This window comes from Colletotrichum navitas (assembly GCF_030913465.1).
Source record: "Colletotrichum navitas strain CBS 125086 chromosome Unknown LY79scaffold_42, whole genome shotgun sequence".
NCBI classification, from domain to species: Eukaryota; Fungi; Ascomycota; class Sordariomycetes; order Glomerellales; family Glomerellaceae; genus Colletotrichum; species Colletotrichum navitas.
The window spans coordinates 208,011-229,473 of NW_026850588.1; the positions used below are offsets into that span (position 1 = coordinate 208,011).

At 54.5% G+C, this 21,463-nt stretch overlaps 8 protein-coding genes and 1 non-coding gene across 9 annotated transcripts; 4 read left to right on the top strand and 5 right to left on the bottom strand.

Moving 5' to 3' along the window:
- The first annotated feature begins 692 nt into the window (after positions 1-692).
- On the top strand, positions 693-766 carry LY79DRAFT_t173. Its single transcript has one exon. It is a non-coding gene; the product is annotated as a tRNA-Val (tRNA).
- Positions 767-1,593: 827 nt separating this feature from the next.
- Positions 1,594-2,536, top strand: LY79DRAFT_263558 (uncharacterized protein). The gene has a single exon (XM_060551964.1). The coding sequence runs from the start codon at positions 1,731-1,733 to the stop codon at positions 2,430-2,432; it is 702 nt and encodes a 233-aa protein (XP_060412706.1). The 5' UTR covers positions 1,594-1,730; the 3' UTR covers positions 2,433-2,536.
- Positions 2,537-7,317: 4,781 nt separating this feature from the next.
- Positions 7,318-8,781, bottom strand: LY79DRAFT_704627 (uncharacterized protein; the record flags this gene model as incomplete). The annotated part of the gene is made up of 3 exons (XM_060564986.1): positions 8,208-8,781; positions 7,930-8,135; positions 7,318-7,417 (listed from the first exon to the last, which is right to left on the bottom strand). The coding sequence occupies exons 1-3, from the start codon at positions 8,391-8,393 to the stop codon at positions 7,318-7,320; spliced, it is 492 nt and encodes a 163-aa protein (XP_060412707.1). The 5' UTR covers positions 8,394-8,781.
- Positions 8,782-10,322: 1,541 nt separating this feature from the next.
- LY79DRAFT_670887 (uncharacterized protein) lies at positions 10,323-11,110 on the top strand (the record flags this gene model as incomplete). Its single annotated transcript, XM_060563838.1, has 3 exons — positions 10,323-10,346; positions 10,443-10,591; positions 10,651-11,110. 3 exons carry the CDS (start codon positions 10,323-10,325, stop codon positions 11,108-11,110), a joined length of 633 nt encoding a protein of 210 aa, XP_060412708.1.
- A 603-nt stretch (positions 11,111-11,713) lies between these two features.
- On the bottom strand, positions 11,714-14,127 carry LY79DRAFT_518449 (ferric reductase like transmembrane component; the record flags this gene model as incomplete). The annotated part of the gene is made up of 3 exons (XM_060555034.1): positions 11,714-12,853; positions 12,922-13,495; positions 13,589-14,127. 3 exons carry the CDS (start codon positions 14,125-14,127, stop codon positions 11,714-11,716), a joined length of 2,253 nt encoding a protein of 750 aa, XP_060412709.1.
- A 1,913-nt stretch (positions 14,128-16,040) lies between these two features.
- LY79DRAFT_580913 (NAD/NADP octopine/nopaline dehydrogenase) lies at positions 16,041-17,144 on the top strand (the record flags this gene model as incomplete). The annotated part of the gene is made up of 1 exon (XM_060560153.1): positions 16,041-17,144. The coding sequence occupies one exon, from the start codon at positions 16,041-16,043 to the stop codon at positions 17,142-17,144; it is 1,104 nt and encodes a 367-aa protein (XP_060412710.1).
- LY79DRAFT_263845 (uncharacterized protein) lies at positions 17,112-17,508 on the bottom strand. The gene has a single exon (XM_060551966.1). It carries the CDS (start codon positions 17,388-17,390, stop codon positions 17,154-17,156), a length of 237 nt encoding a protein of 78 aa, XP_060412711.1. The 5' UTR covers positions 17,391-17,508; the 3' UTR covers positions 17,112-17,153.
- LY79DRAFT_263653 (major facilitator superfamily transporter) lies at positions 17,385-19,537 on the bottom strand. The gene is made up of 3 exons (XM_060551965.1): positions 19,066-19,537; positions 18,535-18,991; positions 17,385-18,459 (listed from the first exon to the last, which is right to left on the bottom strand). Exons 1-3 carry the CDS (start codon positions 19,392-19,394, stop codon positions 17,626-17,628), a joined length of 1,620 nt encoding a protein of 539 aa, XP_060412712.1. The 5' UTR covers positions 19,395-19,537; the 3' UTR covers positions 17,385-17,625.
- A 584-nt stretch (positions 19,538-20,121) lies between these two features.
- On the bottom strand, positions 20,122-20,916 carry LY79DRAFT_518296 (methyltransferase domain-containing protein; the record flags this gene model as incomplete). The annotated part of the gene is made up of 1 exon (XM_060555023.1): positions 20,122-20,916. One exon carries the CDS (start codon positions 20,914-20,916, stop codon positions 20,122-20,124), a length of 795 nt encoding a protein of 264 aa, XP_060412713.1.
- Between the last annotated feature and the right edge of the window lie 547 nt (positions 20,917-21,463).

Sequence of the window (21,463 nt, forward strand, 5' to 3'; positions counted from 1 at the left end):
GAGAGTACGGCTGAGTTGGCAATCGACGAGAATAACCAAGCGTTGATTGAGGCAGGAATCTCTTTCTAAACCGGCAAGTGTCGTGCAACATGCCAAATGAAGAAAGCTACCTCTACATGCGTATCATCACACTTTGGGCCAGCTGTGTGCTCCACCTCGGGCAAGGATTTCCCGTTTTGGACATGTATTATCAGCACGTTTTCCATTTGTTCATCCGGGGTCTCCAATTCAAGGTCCGGTGCCCCATGTCGACGTCGGCCGCCGTCGGAAAACTAGCGGAGAACTTGGAGCTGCCTCGGTCGCGACACTAAGCCGGAAGATAGCGCTGGGCTGGTGTGGCACCGCTGTCTCTGGGAGAAGTCTACTCACAAGGAGGGGTTGGGACCTAATGGATCAAAGGTATTGAAATGAGATGCATTTGCTAGACCCAGGCAGAAGTGAGGATGCCACATAACAAGTGTTCTGCAACACCGCATCGGAAGAACCCATCCAAGGCAGTTCCTGGTGCGATGGCTGACTGACTGGGTACCGGGGTCTTCTCTAAAGCCACCGCGGGGATGTCGGGGGCGAGAGGCCCTTTTCCTCATTCCCCACTTACGGGGGGAAGGTGAAAGACCCAGACGGCAAGACCCGCTGTTGGTCATTGAGTCATAACGAGAATCTTCAACATCACCCTCAACAAAGTCTTCCATGGTTTCGTGGTGTAGTTGGTTATCACGTCAGTCTAACACACTGAAGGTCTCCGGTTCAAGTCCGGGCGAAATCAGTTCTTTTGCTTTTGCACCCAAGTCCAAGGCAAATGCCCTAATTGTTTTCTAACCTATTTCGCATTTTCTTGCTTCGGGAACACTCGCTGAAGTCGCTAATGGGTAACTGCTCAGAAAAGGTCAACAAGGAACTAGCAAGGAAGATGGTTTTGTCATATGCCGCCTCTTAACGATGTGTTATCAATCGATGTATTCTTGCTGTTAAAAAAGAGAGTACGACGGGATCTTCTGTGCTGAAGTGGCTTTGAGACTGACTACATGGTGAGATTAGAGACCGAGTCAGTCCCATATCTTGTCAGACTGAAGCCTCGTATCAGATGGTATTTCTTTTGTATGGCTCGGAACTTCCTGATCTTGTAACCCTGGGAGAGGATAATAGTTCACGTAGGACACGAGGCTGTTCAGTTGTTAGAACGATAGTATACTTTGTAACATCTGTTATGCTACGATTCAAGAGCATCAGGATGAGGGCATGCCGAGGAGTGGTGAGCGTGCTGCTCACCAAGCTGGCCGTAGTATACTTGTATACGGTGGATGAAACTATGTTCCCTAGACCATCTAGACACGCTCAGAACCTTTTTGTACAGATTGTTATATTATAAAAGTTCCACCTCGACATATATCAGTCTAACCAGTGACAACGCGGCTTACACCATGATGGAAACCAGCTGCGTTGCGAACGAACCCTAGGTCAACTCGCGTTCTGCCAGCCCAACGTCACAAACGCAGCAGCTACGCCGTATGTTGTTCTCGATTCTTTCGCCCTCTGTGTGATTCAATACCTTTGCTCCACTCCACTCTCGGATTTCTTTTGGCCTTACAAGTCCCCCCTCCCCCCCATGACCACCGACAAGTCAATTCTTTCCTCGATAACTGTCAACATCATCTCGTCTTCACTGTCTTTCCTCTCTCGCCCGAGGACCGCGACTACGCCTCACTTCCGAATCCGCTACCACTGACAGAATGGAGACCACGATGAAAACCCTCGCGGCACCGTACTCACCCTTCACTCACCCACCCCTTACCATGGACAAGCTCGAGGTCGGGTCGCTCTACATCATGATCTCGGTCCCGCTGCCCATCTATCTCGGCCGCAAGAAGCACAGCTACGCGACCGCCCTCCCAGGAGACCCTGCCTTCCCCTTCAGCACCTACGAGCTCATGGTCCCGGACGGCCTGTCCTCCGAAGAGTTCCACTGGGACCTCTACTGGCACACCTCCGACTCCCCCGCCGGCGCCCTCGGCCCGCACGACGAGGGCAGCGGCACCCTATACCGCCTCCGCCAGACCAGGACCTGTCCGCCAACCTACGCCTGCGACCGCCTCGGCGTCGTCCGCGTCCGCTCGCACTGCCGGCTCGTCGGCCTCGTGCGTGTCTTGTACGTGCCCACCGCCGTCGTCCCGCACCTGACAGACTACCTCGACTGGATGACGGCCGAGTCGGCACGCATCGCGGAGCGGAGCTACGTATGGGCCACGATGGCGTACTACCGCGCGCGTCGTCATGTCCTCGGGCGCGACGGCGTGCGCGACCACAGCTTCCACCAGTTCGACATATCGCGCTTCACGGCGGAGCTGCTCTCGTTCGCCTACGGGGCGGTCCCCGGCGCGTTGGCGCCGAGCGCGGCGGAAGGCGGCCCGCCAAGGCCGGTGATTGCGTCCTAGTTGGGCGTCAAGCTGGGCTTTCTCGACGAAGAAGAGGTTGCCGCGACGAGATGCATTAGGGACGAGCTTCTGAGGAGGCAACGCGAGGAGTTTGGCGTCGTTGTGGCATGTTGGTACCAGTGATGGATCGCGTGTATCAGAGACCGTGCTGGTACGGGCCCTTCAGCTAGGAGAATACGGCGTCCTTGGAGACTGAACATGCAAGATTCTATCGGAGAATATTTTGCCTACTTGTTGGTAAGTGTCGTATGACAGCAGGGAAACGCCAGCTAACCAGCTCTTCGTCATTAGCGATAAATGCCGAGCGAACGAACCTGAGAGAAACGAATATTCCATGTGGACAGAAACTGGTTAGAGCAGACTTTGGGTTGCCGGAGGAACCAAGGAGATCTGTATCACTGGGAGCAGGCAGAGGGTATAACATGATGATGTCGTGTGCGGGGATGCTTTCTGCACCAAGGAGATACCGGCCATCCTCGGCAGTCACCCAAGTACCAGTACAGTGGAACATGGTGTATGAAGATAGTTCGTCAGTTGGGCCAAATCTGGTCACTTTCCAGACCGAAGTTCCTCTTGAAACATTAGAGATTCCTAGTTTCTGAGCCGTCTCGGCTACACCACAAGCACATGTGCTTTGCATCAGCTGACAGCCGAGACAAAACGCAGAATCTGCTTCCAAGAACTATTAGAATGTAGAAATAAGGTGGCCAGAGCCGGCATGCGAGGCCCGACACCAATTCTCAACGGCGTGGGTGAACTCGGCGGCTCTCTGGGCCCTGGCAGGCGGAGAAGACGACACGGGCCGGACCGCCAGGCACCTGAGCAGGGTCGGACAGGGGGCGCATGGGGCGGAGAGGTTGCGGGAAGAAACAGCAGGATTCCGTATCATTGCTGGTGAAAGATGTATCGGTATAACCTTGGGATCTGTAAATCATGATTCATCAGATGGCCATGCGCGTCGGAGGGTGCTCCGAGAGGTAGACACATGCGCAAGATTGAGCAAGTTTCCGCCCACCCTCACGAGCCTCCCCGTGCGCGAGCCCCCCTTTCGCAAGACGTAAAACCGACGACACCCCCCGCCCCCACCGGACTAGCGCGTTGAAGGCATTCTATGCTACTTTGTCGTCTTCTCGGGGGCCTTCTGAAAAAAGAATGCCACATATTGGCGTGGGCATGACGACGCCGAACGCCATGAAGCCTCTGTTCGCAGTTGCGCTGCCCAAACGGTCACACTCCCCCGCCCGCCGTGGCTTCTGTAGCTGACCCGACCCGGCTCCGAAGATGATACTGGTCCCTTGGTCATTCGGACTTGGTCGCTGGGCTGCTGTGCCTTCGAGGCTGTCGCCGTCGTCACCGCTCTGGTGTTGTTTAATGTGGTCTACCAGGACCGCCTCCGCCTCCGCCCGCGGCTGTGGAATAACGGAGGGGAGAGAGGATGGTGCTCAAACCCGCGGCTGAGGATCTAATTCTATGCGAACCACAGAGAACCACCAGAGATCCCATGGATACGGAGTCAGAGGTGTGTACTGCGGCTTGATTGCGGTGCTTCCTACTGCCCGTCCCGTCCCGTCCCGTCCTGTCCAAGCCTAGACGCTGACCTTAACTTTCCCGCTTCTCTAGAATGACGATATCCAAGACGGACACCGCGGCCCTTGGAGCGATAATGCCCTTTTCCTACCTCGCTATCCCCTGAAATACGAAGCCCAATGAACGAGCCTCGCATACGGCATTTCCCTCGCCATTCTGTGGGCCCGCAACGTTGCGGCATAGAACGGACCAGACTTAGCCGATCCTCAACACCTCAGCGAGAGGCTACGACATCTCGTGAGGGGCTGTGACTCTATATGGGCTCAGACCCGCGGGCGGTGCCGGGTTACGGAATGGGGATATGTTTGGGCGATACTAGCCGCTAAGATTGTCGGCGGCTGCATTGCAACATATAAGGACGACGAATAGACGGACAGCGTTGATGTATGTATTCAGTCCGACGTTGCACAGATGTATAATGCCACGGCATACGCAACCGAATCACGAACGCCGATCGATCATGGGCCACGGCACAGAACGACACGGTGAAAAACGTATCAATATCAAGTCTCCATTACGAGTCTGCACCTAACACTATGCACAAGAGTGCCCAAGAGCAGAAGACTAGCCATCCATCACGGCGTCGCGCAACCATCCATGTTTCTTCAAGGCGGCCCCTTTCCATCCACAAGGTACCCGTCGACGAACCATGACGACTTCACGACCTTGGCTTGACGTTGCTTATTTGTGCTTGAGTGCATGTCAGTACAAAATGACCGCCACGGATGGTGCCATCGGTTAGGGGTCAACTTACGGGGCAGCCGGCGCAGGTACAGTCGGTACCGCAACCGCAGGATCCAGAGCTAGCGCATCCACAGCCGTTCATCTTGATGTATTGGTATGCGGGTTGGTATGTAGGGGTTTTGGTTTACTTGTCAAGTTTGGAAGAGTCTCTTTTGCTGGGGTTTAGCTTGATTGATGTGGTGTTGTAGATGGAAAGAACCAAAATGTCACAGCTGAGCATCGCGCGTTGTTTTAAGTAATGGCTCTGATTATCTAATAATGTGCTCGCAGAACGAGGGAAGCTGGAGCTCCTCGGATACAAAGGAAAGAACGGCAAGAGTCGGATGGCCTTGTTCGTTCCCGACGGCTCCTTCCAGCCCAACGAAACAGACCACATGTCCGCCCCTCAGGGAAACTGCTAATCGCCCATTCGCCGCCCGCTCAAAGCCGTAGTTACTAGCTCTGACGCCCGGAAACCAGAAAGATAAGGGGGAGAGGAAGGCGTTGCCTACCCCGCTCACGCCTCGCCACTACGTGCTTGCTTTCGTCTCGGCCTGTACCTGGACGATTTGGGAAAACAACGGACGATCGTGGACTGAAGAAAAGAAGAGTGGCGAATGACATGAAGTCAAAAACCACCCTTGTCACAAGCATGCAGATACCTAGATACCTAGGTACCTAGGAGGAACTGCAAGCTTCATTCAAATCTAGCAGGTGCAGCCCCACTTTCCTACCGAGGCGATGGTTGGCCGGGGTGGGGTCTTTTGATGGACCTCTGCCTGTCTGCTGGCTGCCCTTTTGGGAAGGACTGGGCTCCGCGGCCAATGGGACGTCAACAGCCGAATCGGTACAGCCTGCGATGCGGGGGAGGGGGCAGATGTGGACCCAGGGTGAACAGCAGTGTGTTATCGAGATCCTTCTCGGCCACGGCTCGCTAGGGATCAGGGGCCTGCCTTGTCTTCGGCCAACCTTATAGCCACAAGCTCGACTGTCGATTGGTGAGGCCGGAGGACGTGTTTCAGCGAGGGAGAGATGAGTGACAGCAAGATGGGAGCAGCGAACTCGGACCAGTCCATGTGGAGGCGTGACGAAGAGCAACGCAATAGTCATCATAGTACTTGCTGACCTGGCATACCAATCTAGTTTACAACAAGAAGCCGGAAAAGCCGCAGCACGGATGGGGGGTTATCAGCCGGCCCGCTGGATGTCGAAATGCACGTCGCCGCTTGCAGCGTTGTGCAGCATGCATGTGCGTTACTATCGGACATGTGGCGCGCGCATCTCGACGCCTCTCAGTTCCCACGACCCAGCAAGCTTTCATGCTTTCCCTTTTTCTTCCAAATAGGCTTTCTAATAGTACCAGCCCCTAACGCGAGCGGCAGCGTGATGAACATGTCCCTTGCAGCTCACCAGAAACCTCGTGACTCAACTTGAGTTGAGAATATACTTTTGGAGTCCTCGACTCGCAGTTTGGGATCGCGAGATCTCCGAGCCACTCGCGGTTTTTTGGTACCCAAGACTTGATTAAGCGCGTTGTTGCATAGTCCCTTTGAAAGTAGCAAACTCGAGACTATACAATAGCTTTTACAACGATCTCGTTTCCCCCGTCAACCACGTGAGGCGTGTACTGCGTTGCACGAGCGAATTTCAGCCGCTTCTAAATTACATTTGCTGTTCCTCGTCATTCTGATATATCTGTGCTTGTGGTATCTAGATTGGCAGAGTACTACAAGATAGTGGCGAAGATGAATAGCAAGGAGAGAAGCAGGCGTATATACTTGTTAACCAGTTCTAGGTGGATCCTGCACAAGTTTCCCCCTTAGCTTGGAGCTGATTCGGGCAATAATGTAACCAATCAATGAAATTTTGGTGTCTTCGGATGGTGTAAGTAGCGACGGGCCACAATTATCCTTGAATCATGATACTTCTAGTTTACCTGGCCTCAGTTTCATGTCTTACAATTAACATGACACAAGTCTATATCGACTTGAGGCTAAGTCATAATAAAGTCTATATCGACTTGAGGCCAAGTCATAATACCACTTGCTGCTGTAATTGAAACCGAAACCTCTCGTAAACCCTATTTCTTTTCATAAACCCCGGTTGAAAAGTGACCTCTTCACCGTTGGTGGCAGAAGCCAGGGCGTATCAATAACATGCTTCGGTGAACAGCCGCGCCTGCTGGGACACCTGAGCCTGCTTAACCAGAGCCCCTTGGCCGCTGATAGGCCAAACGACCTGCCCCTATACGACAAGATGGTCGTTCTTGGTATACATTGCGAACTACTAATTGGAACTCCGTTTGATGGTGATGTGCTTTTCCCTCTTTGCTGAGCATTTGCTACGAAAAGTCTCAGCGTCATGGGGCGTCCGGTCGCCCCGGCGGTAGTTGGTGCATTCGTGACAGGAAGCGATTGAGCTGTCGAGCTTCAATATACTTGCAAATATTGGCTTTAGGAACGACGCACATGCTGCAATGATGCCCATGTTGAGCTGGAGACTGTTTGCATCGGACAAGTTAGTTTGATGTAGGAAGAAAAGGCGGATATAGTATGATATGCTCTCGTACCACAGCTTACTTTTGCCTGACGTGAACCCAGTAATAGAAAACATCGTCTGGCTTGCCGCCCGTTGTGTACATGTAGACCGCCTTGAGAATGCCCATGATGATTGAACTGGCTGTAGGATCAGGTGTTAGTTGGTCCAAGCTAAACTGCCAACTGTGTAGATTTGCCGCTGGATTTGGGGGGAAAATACAGATATTCTAGGTTGGGGATGCAAATCATGTAGAAGCGAACTCGGAGTTTGAAATTCAGGTTCCAAGTGATTCGGACTGGCAGAGCTCCCAGACATACATCGGTGAAGATATTTCAGACTGCTACCTTCTTCGTTAACATTAGATATGTCATCGATTTTGCGTGAAACTAAAAAATATCCCAATACGTGAGATCGAGGAAGATGTGGAAGTCATGGCATCTAGGATCAAATGGGTTGATCCACTGGAACTCCCACCAGCCCGAGAAAGACATACAATAAACGAACAGCCAAACAATCGCTTGGACGGAGGACGCAATAATGAATCCTTAGTCTTGAAGAGAGTCCGGTCAGCTTTGAGGCTCTCAGGAAGTAGACAAGCAAGGCGTGCGTATGGGTAATATCTATGATTCCGTACAGTGACCATCGGTACTATTTCAGGTCCTTGTCGAGCCGCAATAGACTGATTGCCATAGAGATTCTCAGCAGCCCCATGGCAACGCCGTCGGAGATGACTGTCTTCCAAAATGTGATGCGCTCGAATTCTACCCGTTCTCCGGTTGGAATTGTCTGGAAATGCCGTCCAAGGCCATATGGTATCTGTAGAACTAGGCATATCCATGCCGTCAGAGCGATGACCTGCGATGCGCAGAGGTTAGCAACCACATGGGTAATCGGGGCTAGTCCATTGATTAAAGACTTTTGACGTACAACGGCAATGGAGATGAGTACATCCTCAGCCTTAAAGACCCTGAGGATGATCGTCCGGGCGTAGATACGCAGACAAACGAACGCCAGGGCGATGAAGTGGAACAAGCCAACAACCCCAATGATCCGGCCTGCGCTGCTAGTATTGACATTTACCGGAGGCAACTTGCCCATTCTTTCTATAACCATGGGCTTTCCAGTGAATCAATGAGAGAGCTAACGAACGGAAACCATCTCGTCTCCACTGATCAGCACTATATTCTGAGTGGCTAGGAGTTCTCTCAAGGGCTAGTCTAGTAGGCTCTTTATCCCACGTTGATGCCGTGCTTGAGCAATGGAAGCAACTCTGTTCTGGGACCTCGAACCCGAGATCGTTTGTTTGAGAAACGTCAGCTTATCTTCGGCGTTCAGCGTTTTCGGCGAATAAATAGTCACTACCAATGATTGTACAGGACCCTGCTTCCAAGGTTGCCGCCGACGTTCCGGCGCCCAAAGGTCGTTCGCTCCAGGCCATGGTTGAAGTGAAGTCAGATTCGGTAGTTGCTCTGCGTTATCGGGTATTCTATTCCGTATGAAGATATTGAGATCTGGCACAGGTCAGAGGTGCCCCGTATCGGTTTTACGTACCGTGGTATTACATATGTATCGGGTGAACTGCACTAGACCACTTATGGGGGTTTAGAGCAACTGTATCCGTCAACAAGACCCTGATTATCTCCTGTTGCTTTCATATGCCTGCCTTCAAAAGAACAGTGCCCATTAATTAAACTAGCGGGCGCTCCAGTCGGACCCCATAAACCCCTATAGTACGGGCATGTCGGTTGACTCGTACGTGTATTCCATGTCGTTGTTCTACCTAGCTATGCATACATGCACCAACTCCCAGTCACGCAACATCGATGACGCTGGCGCAGCGCATGGTTCCTCAGGTTGACCGGCTCTTGGAACAAGCAGTGGGCAGTGTGTTTCCTGCAGTGCGATTCGAAGAACAAAGCCGGAAATGGGATCGCAATGCGCAAGACGCACGAATCCCTGGAAGCGCAATATGAGTCTCACCATGGCTGAAAACCTTAAACGGATGGGCCGACCCCGTTCGAGATACTTGCTCTGAAGAACGACTACACCAACAGTTGGATGGCAAAAAGGCAAGGGAAAAAAAAGAAACCCCGTCGCTTTGTCTTACCGCCAGCACCGCCGCATCAGTGGGCTGGCTGTGTACCTTTGATACACTAAGAAAGACCCATCCACAAGTTGCTTATGGGCTTCTTGAAGACAGGAAAGTCAGATATAAGAGATTCAAGCCCCTAATCCATTTGTTAGTATCCAATGGGGCACTTCTGAAGGCATTTCTAGTGTCCTGATGATGGTATGGCAACCGAAGCTTTTTCGTTTTCTTTTTGTTTTGTCACCCGCGTGACCAAGCTACAGCTGACGAGTCAAAGCCATGGAGTAAGACTGCAGTCTTGGCATTGCATGTTGTGATTCAGACACCTGACAGCAGTTAAGGACAGTCAGGAGAACTCTCTCTTATATGGTCTAATACCAACCCTGATCCTGGCTCACGGATTCACGCGGTGCAGACCTTGTTGCCAAGATTCATCTTCCCCCGACATATCCATCTTGGGATTAGTCGATTTGAAAGGAGCCGGGGAAATGGGACGGCACCACCCGGGCTCGTACTGCAATGCCCAACAGTTGCCGGGTACCCTTGCGAACTGCTGCAGCCTTCGGGTAAATCCGATGAATCGAACCGGTTGCTGGCCGGGCCGGTATGGATGGTGGAGAATTTCCTGTGCCGCCTCCCTGCCTCTGGTGGTCCTGCAGACTCGTCGTAAAATGTACAGTTTATTTTGCTACCAGCCGCCCTCTTCCTATCCTAGTTGCATTATTTCGAGTTACAGACGTCACGTTTCGTCTTCGTGTAACACAAAGCGTGACGTCTCTTGATAGACATGCACATCAGCAAGATGTGTGCAGAGTCGAGCTTCGCTACCGCGCTCTTTGCCTGAGGGACCGTCACGGCTCGCGAGGGCTGCTGTAACTAGACCATATCACGAGACATTGCCGTCGCCAGAAGTTGCGCGGTCGGTGCTCACGCCGCCGGTTGGTTTTGCGACCATGGCCATAGTGTCATCGTCGTGGGTTAGGCTAGCCAACTCGTGAGCCATCTGTCCTCCTCCCCTCTCCTCTTCCACTTTGACGCTTGATCAAATGACCATTTGCTAACTCGGATTCTAGAGCGGTCATAACGTTCTGTACGTTGGAGTCGTCACAAGAAAGGCCATCAATATCGGCGTCCAGGCGTGGATGGAATGCAAGGATACCTTCGACTTCCCCCAGCGCATGAGCGTATCAACAAGTGGGTCGATGCAGTTCACTGATATTAAGTACAGCCATGTCGATTTAAAGTTAGGTCAGCCGGTCGAAGGCTGAATAGCACTCGTAGCCGACTCGATGTACTCAACCCTGGGGAGGGACCTGGACTCCTCGAGAAGTACGAGGACATCACCCTCCCCGGTTTCGACAACTTCCCTGAGCTGGGATCCGCCCTGGAGTACCTCGTCATGTTATTCGATGACTGTGTCGAGAAATGCGACATCGCTGCTGTCCCCAAGATATGGGACTCTACCGCGATGACCCTTGATGACACCATGGATGTGCCCGTATTCTTTGTGACGCAGGCCTACGTAAACACCAAGTGTGTCCTTACTGCCTTCGAACCCGCGGGCGAGAACCTGCCCCCCCAGAAGACGGACAGACGGAGCAAGAGGTCTTTGAAGTTCAGATTCATACCGTCATCACCGTCTTCCCCGGGATCCTTCGCTACTTGTCGCGAGAGACTAGTGCCGCCTACTCGAACAAGTCGCCCGTCCCTGGGTCCGCTAACTACAGTTCCCAACGCATGAAAAACTTCCAATATTACGATAATGTGCTGTGCCACAACAGCATGGATTTTATCGAGCCACGGATGCCAAAAGAAGAATTAGCTGTGTACCGGTCTTACTCTAGAGCTGCTGGGCCCAGCTTTCGTACCCTCGGGAGGAACATCGCGCTCTCAATTGATTGCTAGAGTGAGACACGAAAAGCATGTACTCAGGAGCACTGGGCCACAGTTTGCAACTGATATCGCGAGGGTGCGCCAAAACCTTTCGAAATCGTTCATTGTATGCTCATGGTCCAATTCATCATATTGGACTCTCGAACGGATCATAATTATACAACCTGAGTCATTGGTCAGGCGGACGTTTTGATCGGTGGCAAAGAAAGAAAACGGTCGGTATCGCGATACGTATTGGGATGGCCGTCTGGGACTTTGGGCTCTTCACAAATCATTGGGATGCAAAGCAGTAGCATGGATTCAGGGAAAGAAGTCTGGGCATAAACAAAACCCAGACCTACTTGTGGATATATTAGTGCGTTTGGAAGCGCAGAAAAGGACTAGGAACGAGCTCGCCGTCAACAGCTGAGGAGAAATCGGGTCAACAATAATACACGCCAGACTCTATAAACTACCAGGTGAAAGCCTCTTCAACCAGATCCACCCTGAAGCCATCCCTAACGCCGTTGACGACGTGCATAGTGGCCTCGTCTGCCATTTGGCCCGGGCCGCAGACTAGAACGGTTGTCTGGTGGTCCGTCTCGAGGTGTGAACGTATCACGGCGCCGACATCCATCCTGCTCATGATTACGCCCGCTGCCGCAGCGTCAGATCCGTTCAGGGAGGTCTTCTGTTCGGACACGTCGCTGGAGCTGGTGCTGGTACAGTACAACGAGCACTCGAGGCCCGGAACGTTATCAAGGAAGTTGTGGCGCACGTGCTCGATGAGTGACATCTCCCTAGCGGACCAGGCCAGAACAAATCTCTTCGTCTTCCCCGAAGCCTCCCCAGCGGACGCGTTCGCGTACTGCTGGATGAAGCCGAGCGCGCTGGTGATGCCGATGCCGCCTATGAGGCACAGAACCGTATCCGCAACAAGGAGCGACTGGTGAGTGGCACGGTGGCCCGCATAGGGTCCCTCTGTGAGGACCGATGTCGTGATGGTAGATGAGGAGGCGAGCTGGCGTTGAAGCCATGCTGTGGCGCCGCTGTGAGCGCGAATCAGGAAAGTGACCGAGGGGGCACCCTGGCTCCGTGGCTCGCTCAGCGACACGACGGCGTCCTTCTTGTTGATCTCGTCTGTAGGTGAAGCAGGAGCGGATACGTTAGGCGCAGCACTACCTGCAGCCCTCCACCCTGCAACACTGAAAGGGTGGCTCTCCCAAACCTTGCCCGATGCGGGGAAGTAAAGGAAGCTGTGCTGACCCGGGCCGAACCCTGTTATGGACCGTGGGTGAACCTTCACCTGCATCACATTGGAACCGGGAATAGCCGTCACTTCTGCCTTGGAGCCGCCGAGGTTGTAAAAAGCAAGGCGAACAAGTCTGGCAAAACGTTCAAAGGCCCAGTAGGCGAAGCAGATGTAAAGCCAAGTCTGGTAGCCAAAGACAAGGCCGAAGTGGGGAACCAAGTGGTACCAGCACCCCACGAGGAAGAGGACGACGAGGACGATGTGGATGGCCAGGAAAGTTTCGTAGAACCTGATGCGGAACGGCAGCACCGCAAAAGCGACCGCTAAGCTTATGGCGATCGTAGCAATGATTCCCCACCACTGCGAGAAGCAAAAGATGTCAGTGAGCTCAAGTGACAAGAAAGAGTAGCACCTGGAAAATCACGTACGTAGAAAGGCTCCGCCGCCTTGGCCGCATAAGCAGAATAGCCTGCATATCCGGGTTCCCAGTACGCCATCGTGTAGACTATGGAGTGCACAATAGCCTGCAGAGTGGCAACGCGTGCAGACCAGCGATGCAAGGTCAAGAAAGTCGTCTGGCTCCATCCCGTGAGAGCGATCAGGAGGTTGTTGCGGCCGGCGAACAGGATGGCGATGCTCGCATTGACAAGACTGAGGGTACCGGTGCGGTTGCCGACATACTCGCAGAGCTCGAATCCCATGGAAAGGAAGAAGACATTGGGCTGGTAGCTGCCGAAGCTGACGGCGGAGAAGACGACATTGAGAACAACGTAGACGGCGATGAAGACGCTTAGCGTCCTGCTCGGTACATAGCCGATCTGACCGGGAAGAGGCTCCAGGTGCCGGTGGCCGACCAGGGCTGGAAGGAAGACGTGCTGCCGGAGCTTTGCCCAGAATGCCAGGCTTTGGACTTTCTTGTACAGCGCAGGGCTGGCGCTCGTCAGCTGGGCCCAGGCGCCACAGATGACGCACACGCCGATGACAGTCAAGTAGAGGGCGACACTAGAAGGAGAGTTCGGTAAGCATTCATCGCAGGTCAAGTGAAGAAGACAAAGGAACCTAAAGGCTGGCAGGTGTGAAAGGGAGTAAACATACGAGTATCTGGTGTGGAAGTACTCAGACCTGGCAAACTCTCCGTCGGTGCCGTAGGTTGAGTCGTAGAGGGCCTGGTTCACTAAACTAGTCTCGTTGAGCCACATGGCATCTGAAGCGAGCTCGGTGGTTGGAGCCACGGAGGGAAGGCTCTCCTGGAAGGTCGGTGACGGGGCACCGGCGACGGCCTGCTTGCTGAAGCATTGGGCCTGCTTGTCTGCAGGGTATCCGTGGGCGTTGCAGTTCTTCTGGATGCAATAGGCCATGGTCTGGAGCCACGGCTTGTTGGAGGCGTAACATTCGGGGCTGGTCGTGCCCATCGGCATGCTCATGCCGGACATGCTCATCCCCTCCATACCGCTCATGTCCATGCTGCTGAATGTGGTGCAGTTCAGGTATAGAGCGGAGAGCGAGTCGTGGCATGCTTGGCAGCACAAGTCCGGGTAGAGCGAAATGCCGAAGCCAATGATGCCGGAGCCGGTCTGGGCATAGACATTGGCGATCAAATACGACAGGGCGATGAGCCCAACCGACCGACCCATGATGGGCGAGGTCCTGGGTCGAGGCTCGTCGTGAGGTTGATCTGACGAAAGGGCAATAATAATTGCTACGGCGAGATCAGGACCAGAAGAGAGAGAATATTCGAGTCAAGATCGATTTCGGTGAGGATGAAGGTCCAGGCTCCACTGACAAGAGGTGAAATAGGGAGGTTTCTGGCAGAGAACCCCAATCTTTGTTAAACAAGCTCGACAAAAGAAAACTCTGAATTGCTCTCTGCTTATAGTTGGCCAGATGATAGGACTACTCTTACTTAATACTACGGTCGTTGATAAGAAGCGGGCTAATTTAGGGGGGGCAACCCCATGGCAGCCACCGACAGGACTAACAGTAGCCAGGTAAAACCCATGATCCACGCCTTATCATTCTCAAATCCAGACGGGTCGATGCCGGTAGGAGAAATACAAGCAACGAGTGTGCCGAAGCGCCGGGGTCGGAAAAAAGGGGGACGCAGCGATGCTTCCAGACCGGGGGTTGAGTGAATTTGAGCTAGTTTTCTGGAATCTGTACCAGCGCCGTTAATGGGATTTCACACCTGTGGCTTGTAACCTGCGGGATGAATGGGTCCATTTCTGGGGCGGGCCATATTTAACCGCAGACTAGTCGAAAGTGGCTGTACGGAGTATAGTTCCCTCATATGGCAATGTATTGGTTGCATACCAAAGTGGTGTCCACACAAACAAGCCTAAGAGATAGACGATCGAGGAGTCTGATACAGTCGAACAACGCCCTGTAATTTGAATTACTGTCCGACCTTGCTCTATAACCTGGCAGACTCTTAACGCCTTCCTGTCGGTGTTAGGGGAGATGCACTGAACTTTGCAATTGGTATCGAATGGTTGTACCGTGCTCTCAGTGGACCCTGAAACGATTGGTACGGGTAGAAAAAAAAGGCTTAATCCAAGCTTTAGCCTCGTTTTAGGCTGGAGGAAAGTCACTTTTACTCGAGTACGTGCTGAACGGATGAGAATTACCTATAGAGTTTTGCAAGGGCGAAGTCTGAGTATAGAGGACGGTGCCTCAAACGGCTTAGCTGCATAGTCAAAGATCGGTTCCTAACTGATATTTGGTATAGAGTTCCCGATTGTTATCCAGATTGCCGATCACACCCTCGCCCCCCCTCCTTCATACTATTCTTTAAGTGTCATGTAATCCAGGACAGGCAGCTAAAGAAGCCATGAGATAGGGCGAAAGAGGCCATGAACTGTGGATCTGCACGTCTTTGTCGGAATCCAATTTACAATGTACTATTACATGCCGCGCGGCAACTGTAGGCTAAAACTGAGCAAACTTGCTCGTTCAAGCGCATGGTCTGCTGCTTCAAGATCATCAAACACTACGACAGGCAGTAAGAAGCCCCGGTCCATGTAATTCCCGTGTACTTGGGTAGCAAAGTACCGAGAACGAAGCCCAACCCGTCGGAGGACGTAGTCATGTATTCCGTCCTAGCGTCCCGCTGGGCATGAATCGCACATGGTCCGAACAGTCTATTCCCATCTCGGGGTAATCCGGCAAGTCGTCCATCGTAGGGAGCTATCTGAGGTGGTTTTCCAATTGGCCGTGACTTTTCATGGCCTACGACGTTGCAGCGCTCTCCATCAATCGCATCGTGAGTCAAGGTAGTATTTCTCTCAGATGTACCCGGTCTCGCACTTCTGCCCCATCGCACGTCATCCCCTATTCATAAGTCGTTGTAACGCCCACGCAACAAAGTTCGTATTACGCAATGGGTGTACCATAGATCACATAGACTTGCTCAGACCAGCCGTTTGATGGAAAGAGCCGAGGGACACCACACCCACACAGCCGTATTTCTTCGTTTCGTCCTCCCCTTTCCTATATCTCCTTGTCCTTCTCATCGTGACCAGTCTTAGCACTACCCAAACCGCATGAAAAGATGAGAGCGGTGTCAAGCGTATCAATCTTGGGCGCCGGGCCGGCGGGATTCGCCCTGGCGGCGGACCTCCAGAACCACGGGATGAACACGCTGCTGTACTCTCACCGGACTCACTTGCGGCACGCCAAGGCCGTCATGGAGACAGGCCGTCTCCAGCTGAGCTGCAAGATGGAGGGCTTCACGAACGTAAAACTCACGACCGACATGACCGAGGCCGTGGCCTTCTCCAAGATTCTCATCTTGACCGTGCCGTCCACCGGCCAGCTGACGCTCCTGAACGAGCTGAGACAATACGACCTGCGGTCCCACACCATCATCGCCATCCCGGGCAACCTGTTCTCGTTACTCAAGGAGGTCGACATCGAGGCGGAGAACATCCTGGAGACCAACCTCTCACCGTACTCGTGCCGCATGGAGGGCGACAATCTCGTCGTCTTCGGCCGCAAGAGCGTCATCCACATCGCCGCTCAGAACACTACCGCCGCTCGGCCGGGCTTCCGCGAGGAGATCCAGAGCATCTTCCCCTCGAAGCTCCGGTGGTGCGACAGCGTCATCGAGGTCTGCCTGGCCAACGTCAACGGCGTCTTCCACCCGCTGATGATGCTGATGAACGCCGGCCGCATCGAGGACACGGCAGGCGACTTCCTGCTGTACCGCGACGGCCTGACGAGGTCCGTCGCCAACGCCATGCTGGCCGTGGACCGCGTGCGCATGGAGGTCTGCACCATGTTCGGCCTGCGCGCCGTGAGCGCCATCGATATATCCAACGAGTGTTACGACCAGACCTTCACCGACCTGGTCGACCTGGCGCGCAACTCGCCGCCGCACAACAAGCTGCGCGCCCCGGCCGGCTTCGAGAACCGCAACATATCGGAGGACGTCCCTGATCTGCTGGTGTCCTGGCACGGCCTGGCCGAGTGGGTCGGCGTCGACGCCTCGCCCATCACTGCCGTCATCGTCCTCGCCGAGATGGCCACGGGGCTCAATCTCAGGGAAACGGGGAGGGGCCTCGACAAGCTACGTCTTGACGGCCTTGGACGGAGCGAGTTGGCGAGCATGTCTAGCTCTTACATGACACCACCACAAACAGAAGCTCGGTTGTGAGGGGAGGAATTAGTGATGGAACTTGATGGGGTTTCCGGCCCTTAGTATTACGAGCATACACATTTCAGAAGTTGATGATAAGAAGTGATGTATTTGGGTGAGGGGCAAGGGAGGGAGAAAACTCCGCTTGTTCGTGCCGCACGGCGGGCCACACGACGTGCACCCCGTTCTCAAGAGGCAGAACATGATGAAATACCACCATGTGCAGATTCCAGCTTTATCAACTGTAGACTTTGCAAAATTCATGGATATAGTCGCTCTACACCCCAATAAGTGGATTCTTTACATTACAGAGTTGGGTGTTATAAGGTGATGTAAGTAACTACAGGCAAATGAAAAGAAAAGTGAGGGAACAACGCGAGTCGTTGCTAATACGGCTGGCCCGCGTTTGATGCTCTGGCATGTGCTCCATTTATATGCGTCCGTTTCATAACGCTCGCGACTGATGCGCGGGAGATTCTGTTACACAGAAAAAAACGACTCAGAAAGTAACCTTGTTGCACGGCATGTTCCGGATCCTGGCGCCGTACACGCCGTACACCAACGGCAGAGGGGCGAACACCAGCGCCAAGAACGCCAGCAGGCTGTTCCCCCATCCCCATCCGAGGCGTTCGTACAGACCGAGCCCGCTGAGCGGGAGGACAGCGCCCGCAATGCCCCTGAGCACCGCGTTGGCGCCCACGGCGCTGGCAGCGTACCCCTCGAACGCGTCGATGAGGTACGTCTGGATGCCCGTGAAGACGAGAATGGATCCGAACCCGGTCACGGCCGTGCCGGCCAGAGGGGCGGCCCAGTGGACATGTCCCTCGACGAGCCAGCCGTAGGCGAACAAGCCCGCAGGGAAGGCCAGGGCCCCAGGTAATGTGATGATGGGGGCGAGTCGGTCCTCAGGCGCGTTGACACCGCGGGCGGCCGCACGCCGTTTGAGCGTCCTGTCGCTGAAGGCGCCGACATAGAAGGCGCCGCACAGCGTGGCGAGGCCCCCGGGAAGGAAGACGAGGCCGACGGCGACGGCGGAGAAGCCGTACACCTCGGTGAAGACGAACGAGTAGGTGGCGAAGAGGAGGTAGAGCGTGCCGTAGAGGACGGCGACGTAGGCACACAAGACGGTAACGAAGGGGCAGCAGAGGAGCAGCCTCATCGGGCGCACTATGCTGCGTCTGAAAAGCTCCCCGGGTGTGTAGTCGCGCGCGAGACTGGACCGGTAGTTTGGGTTTCCAGTCTCCTTGCGGATCCTCGCTGCTTTTCTCTCCAGTAGCACGGGCGGATACGTTTCTCTCAGGACGAGGAACGCGATGATGCAAACGACTCCGATCTACCACCCCCCATTAATTCTGAGCAACGGATTTTTCACGAGAGGGAGGAGTCAAAGCAGGCGGAGTCAACTTACGACGATGGCGATGACGAAGAACATCCACCTCCAGCCCAGGCTCTCTGTCACGGCGCCGCCGATGACGGGACCGACCATAGGGCCGAGGATGGTGCCGACGGACCAGATGGACACGGCCCTGCCCCTCTCGTCGCGCGGCATCAGGTCGGCGATGGTGCCGGAGCCGATGGTGATGGTGGCGACGCCGGCGAAGCCGGACAGGAAGCGGGAGAAGAGCAGCATGCTCTCGCCGCGCGAGACGGCACACATGATGGTAGCGACCAGGAACACCAGGTTGGTCGCGTTGTAGACGGGCACGCGGCCGTAGAGCTCGCTCAGCGGCGCCAGCAGCAGCGGCCCGCAGGCGAAGCCCAGCACGAAGATGGACACGACAAAGGTCGCGAAGGTCGCCGAGGTGGTTCGGAACTCGGCCATGACCTGCGGAACCGCCGGCGCGAGCATCGACGACACGAGGGGTCTTGTTTCGGCGGCGTTAATAACTTCGGACGACGGGACGAGATTCGGGGTTTTTATACGGTCATCGGGACTTACACCAGGAAGCTGATGACGGAGATGGTGAGGATGTTGGCCCATTTCACCAACGGCCGCCAGTTCATAGGGTTCTCCGGGTCCTGGCCTTCCGGCTCGTCCCAGTGCACCGTGAGCTGGACGTCGTGCTGCGGCTGGTTCTCCGCCTCGTGAGAGCTATCGGGATCCGAGGACGAGAGAACGCCCGTTGAGCCGGCGTGGTGCTGCAGCTGCTCGTTCCCGTGCTTCTCCTCACAAGACGCACCGGACGCCATCTGCGTTGAGTTCGAGGCTGTTCGGCCACGGCGGAGCCATGGGAAGAAAGCCGGCGCGTGTTGTCGGAGAGGCAACATCGCGAGACAAGTACACCAAGAAACACCGACGATGGCAATAATTCCATTATCTGGTCGTCGTTGCAAGTGCTGTTATTGCTGCTGATGCTGTGGCCGAAAACAGGGCAAGTATGGCAATCCAGGACAGTCAAGTCAGTCTTTGCGTAACCATGTGGAAGACGGCCGTGGCGCACTACCCATCAGCCAAGGACCCCATGCATTCATTCATTACCCACTTGACTGTACATGCACTACCCTGTTGGACACTCTCCTCCCCCCACCTCCCCTCCGGGGCCACGACTCTCGTTTCATGAAGAAGATGTCCGGGTGAATGCATGGGGACCGATCGGTGTCTGGTCCAATGATTCGGATCGGAACACTCCGCTGGGATTCGTCCCATAATTGTATGTATACGGAGTAGGTGCACCGTTTAACGACTTTATGTCGTCAAGGGCCAATGCTTAGCATGCACTAGCAACAGGGTGACACGAAACCTACTTCTAAGTTGCAACTTAGCTTTTGCTGGACTGGTTCCTGCTGATCTAGCCCTTCCACCACGGTTGTCGAAGATCGGCACATGGAGCGTAGGGAAAATGGTCTTGGGTGGACGACGTTGGGTTGAAATGACCCCCCTCGAGCAGCAACGTGGCTTGCCGGGGGTCTTTTAATTATCACGCAGCGACCGTTAGTCGCATTGATAGCGCGGCAATGGTCACAAAAAAAAAAAAAAAAACACCTCACGAAAGGTTTAGTCTCTGATAGCTACAGTCACCAGCAGTTCCATGTCCATGCGGATGCCCTCGTCAGTGGTGAACTTGTCCCATTCCAGCTTCATCTCCTCCCGCGCCCGCGGGCGCAGCTCGAGCGGGATGCCGCCGTAGGTCTTCCCCGACGAGCTCGTGTCCAGCCAGTCGATCATGGCGTAGCCGTCCTTGGCGGTCTTGACAATCTTGTTCACGACGATGGTCCTCTCGCCGAAGCCCGCGGTGCCGAGGATGCTCTCGAGCTCGGCGCGCTTCAGAAAGCGCGGCCCGCCGCTGTGGTCCGGGTAGTCTCTGTAGGGCGGGCGGGCCAGCACGTCGGCCTTGATGACCTCGTGGACGGCGACGAAGTCGCCGGAGCCGCCCGAGATGCCCAGGCGGCCGCCGGGGCGCAGCACGCGGGCGAACTCGGCGGCGGCGGCGGGCTGGTCCTGGACCCAGTGGAAGGTTGAGTTGACGTAGATGACGTCGAAGCTGGCGGCGGCGAAGCGCGACAGGTCCTCGGCGCGGCCGACGTGGAACTCGAGGTTCGGGCGCTCCAGCTCGCGGGCGAGGGCGATGCGTTCCGGGCTGGGGTCGACGCCGACGACGCGGCCGCCGCCGGGGGTGACGAGGTCGGCGATGTGGGCGGTGATGTTGCCCGGTCCGCAGCCGACGTCAAGGACGCGCTCGCCGGGGACGACGGCCAGCTTGTCGAGGAGGAACAGCCCCGTGGCGTACTGCGTGTCGTTGAGGAGGGTGTAGCCTTTGGCAAGCTCGCTCGTGTCTGCCGTGTCTGCCATGGCTCGGATGTGATGTGATATGCTAGTGCGACGTGAGACTCCGGGTTCGGCTGCCAACGACACTGATAAATGGTCTTATGTCGGTTCGGTTCGGCGAAGAAGAAAAAGCGTCAGTGAGTTGTGGAAAGAGCCGTGCCAGCTCCCAAGAGGACAAGTAAGTGGACGGTCTGTCATATTGAAAACCCATCCGAGTACCTCACATGAAAAGCGGATGATGCAACGAGTCAATTCGGTCCCACAGCACGTAGTAGTACGTAAACTAGTAGTATTATCATGGTGAGCGCAAAATAAGATGAGACGGAGGGAAACCTAGTGTGGCCACTTTTGCGACTGGCAGAAACGAAGAACAAAATAAAAATAAATAAAAACAAAATGTAATATTAACAGAGAGAGAGAGAGAGAGAGCGAGAGAGGGCGAGAGAGGGCGAGAGAGAGCGAAAGAGAGAGAAAGAGAAGTTTATTAGCCTCACTAATTTCCACGCCGTCACTGAGAAACATGCTCAAACTTACTCGGTTGCAGTCAGTCCCACGTACCGTTACGTACTAT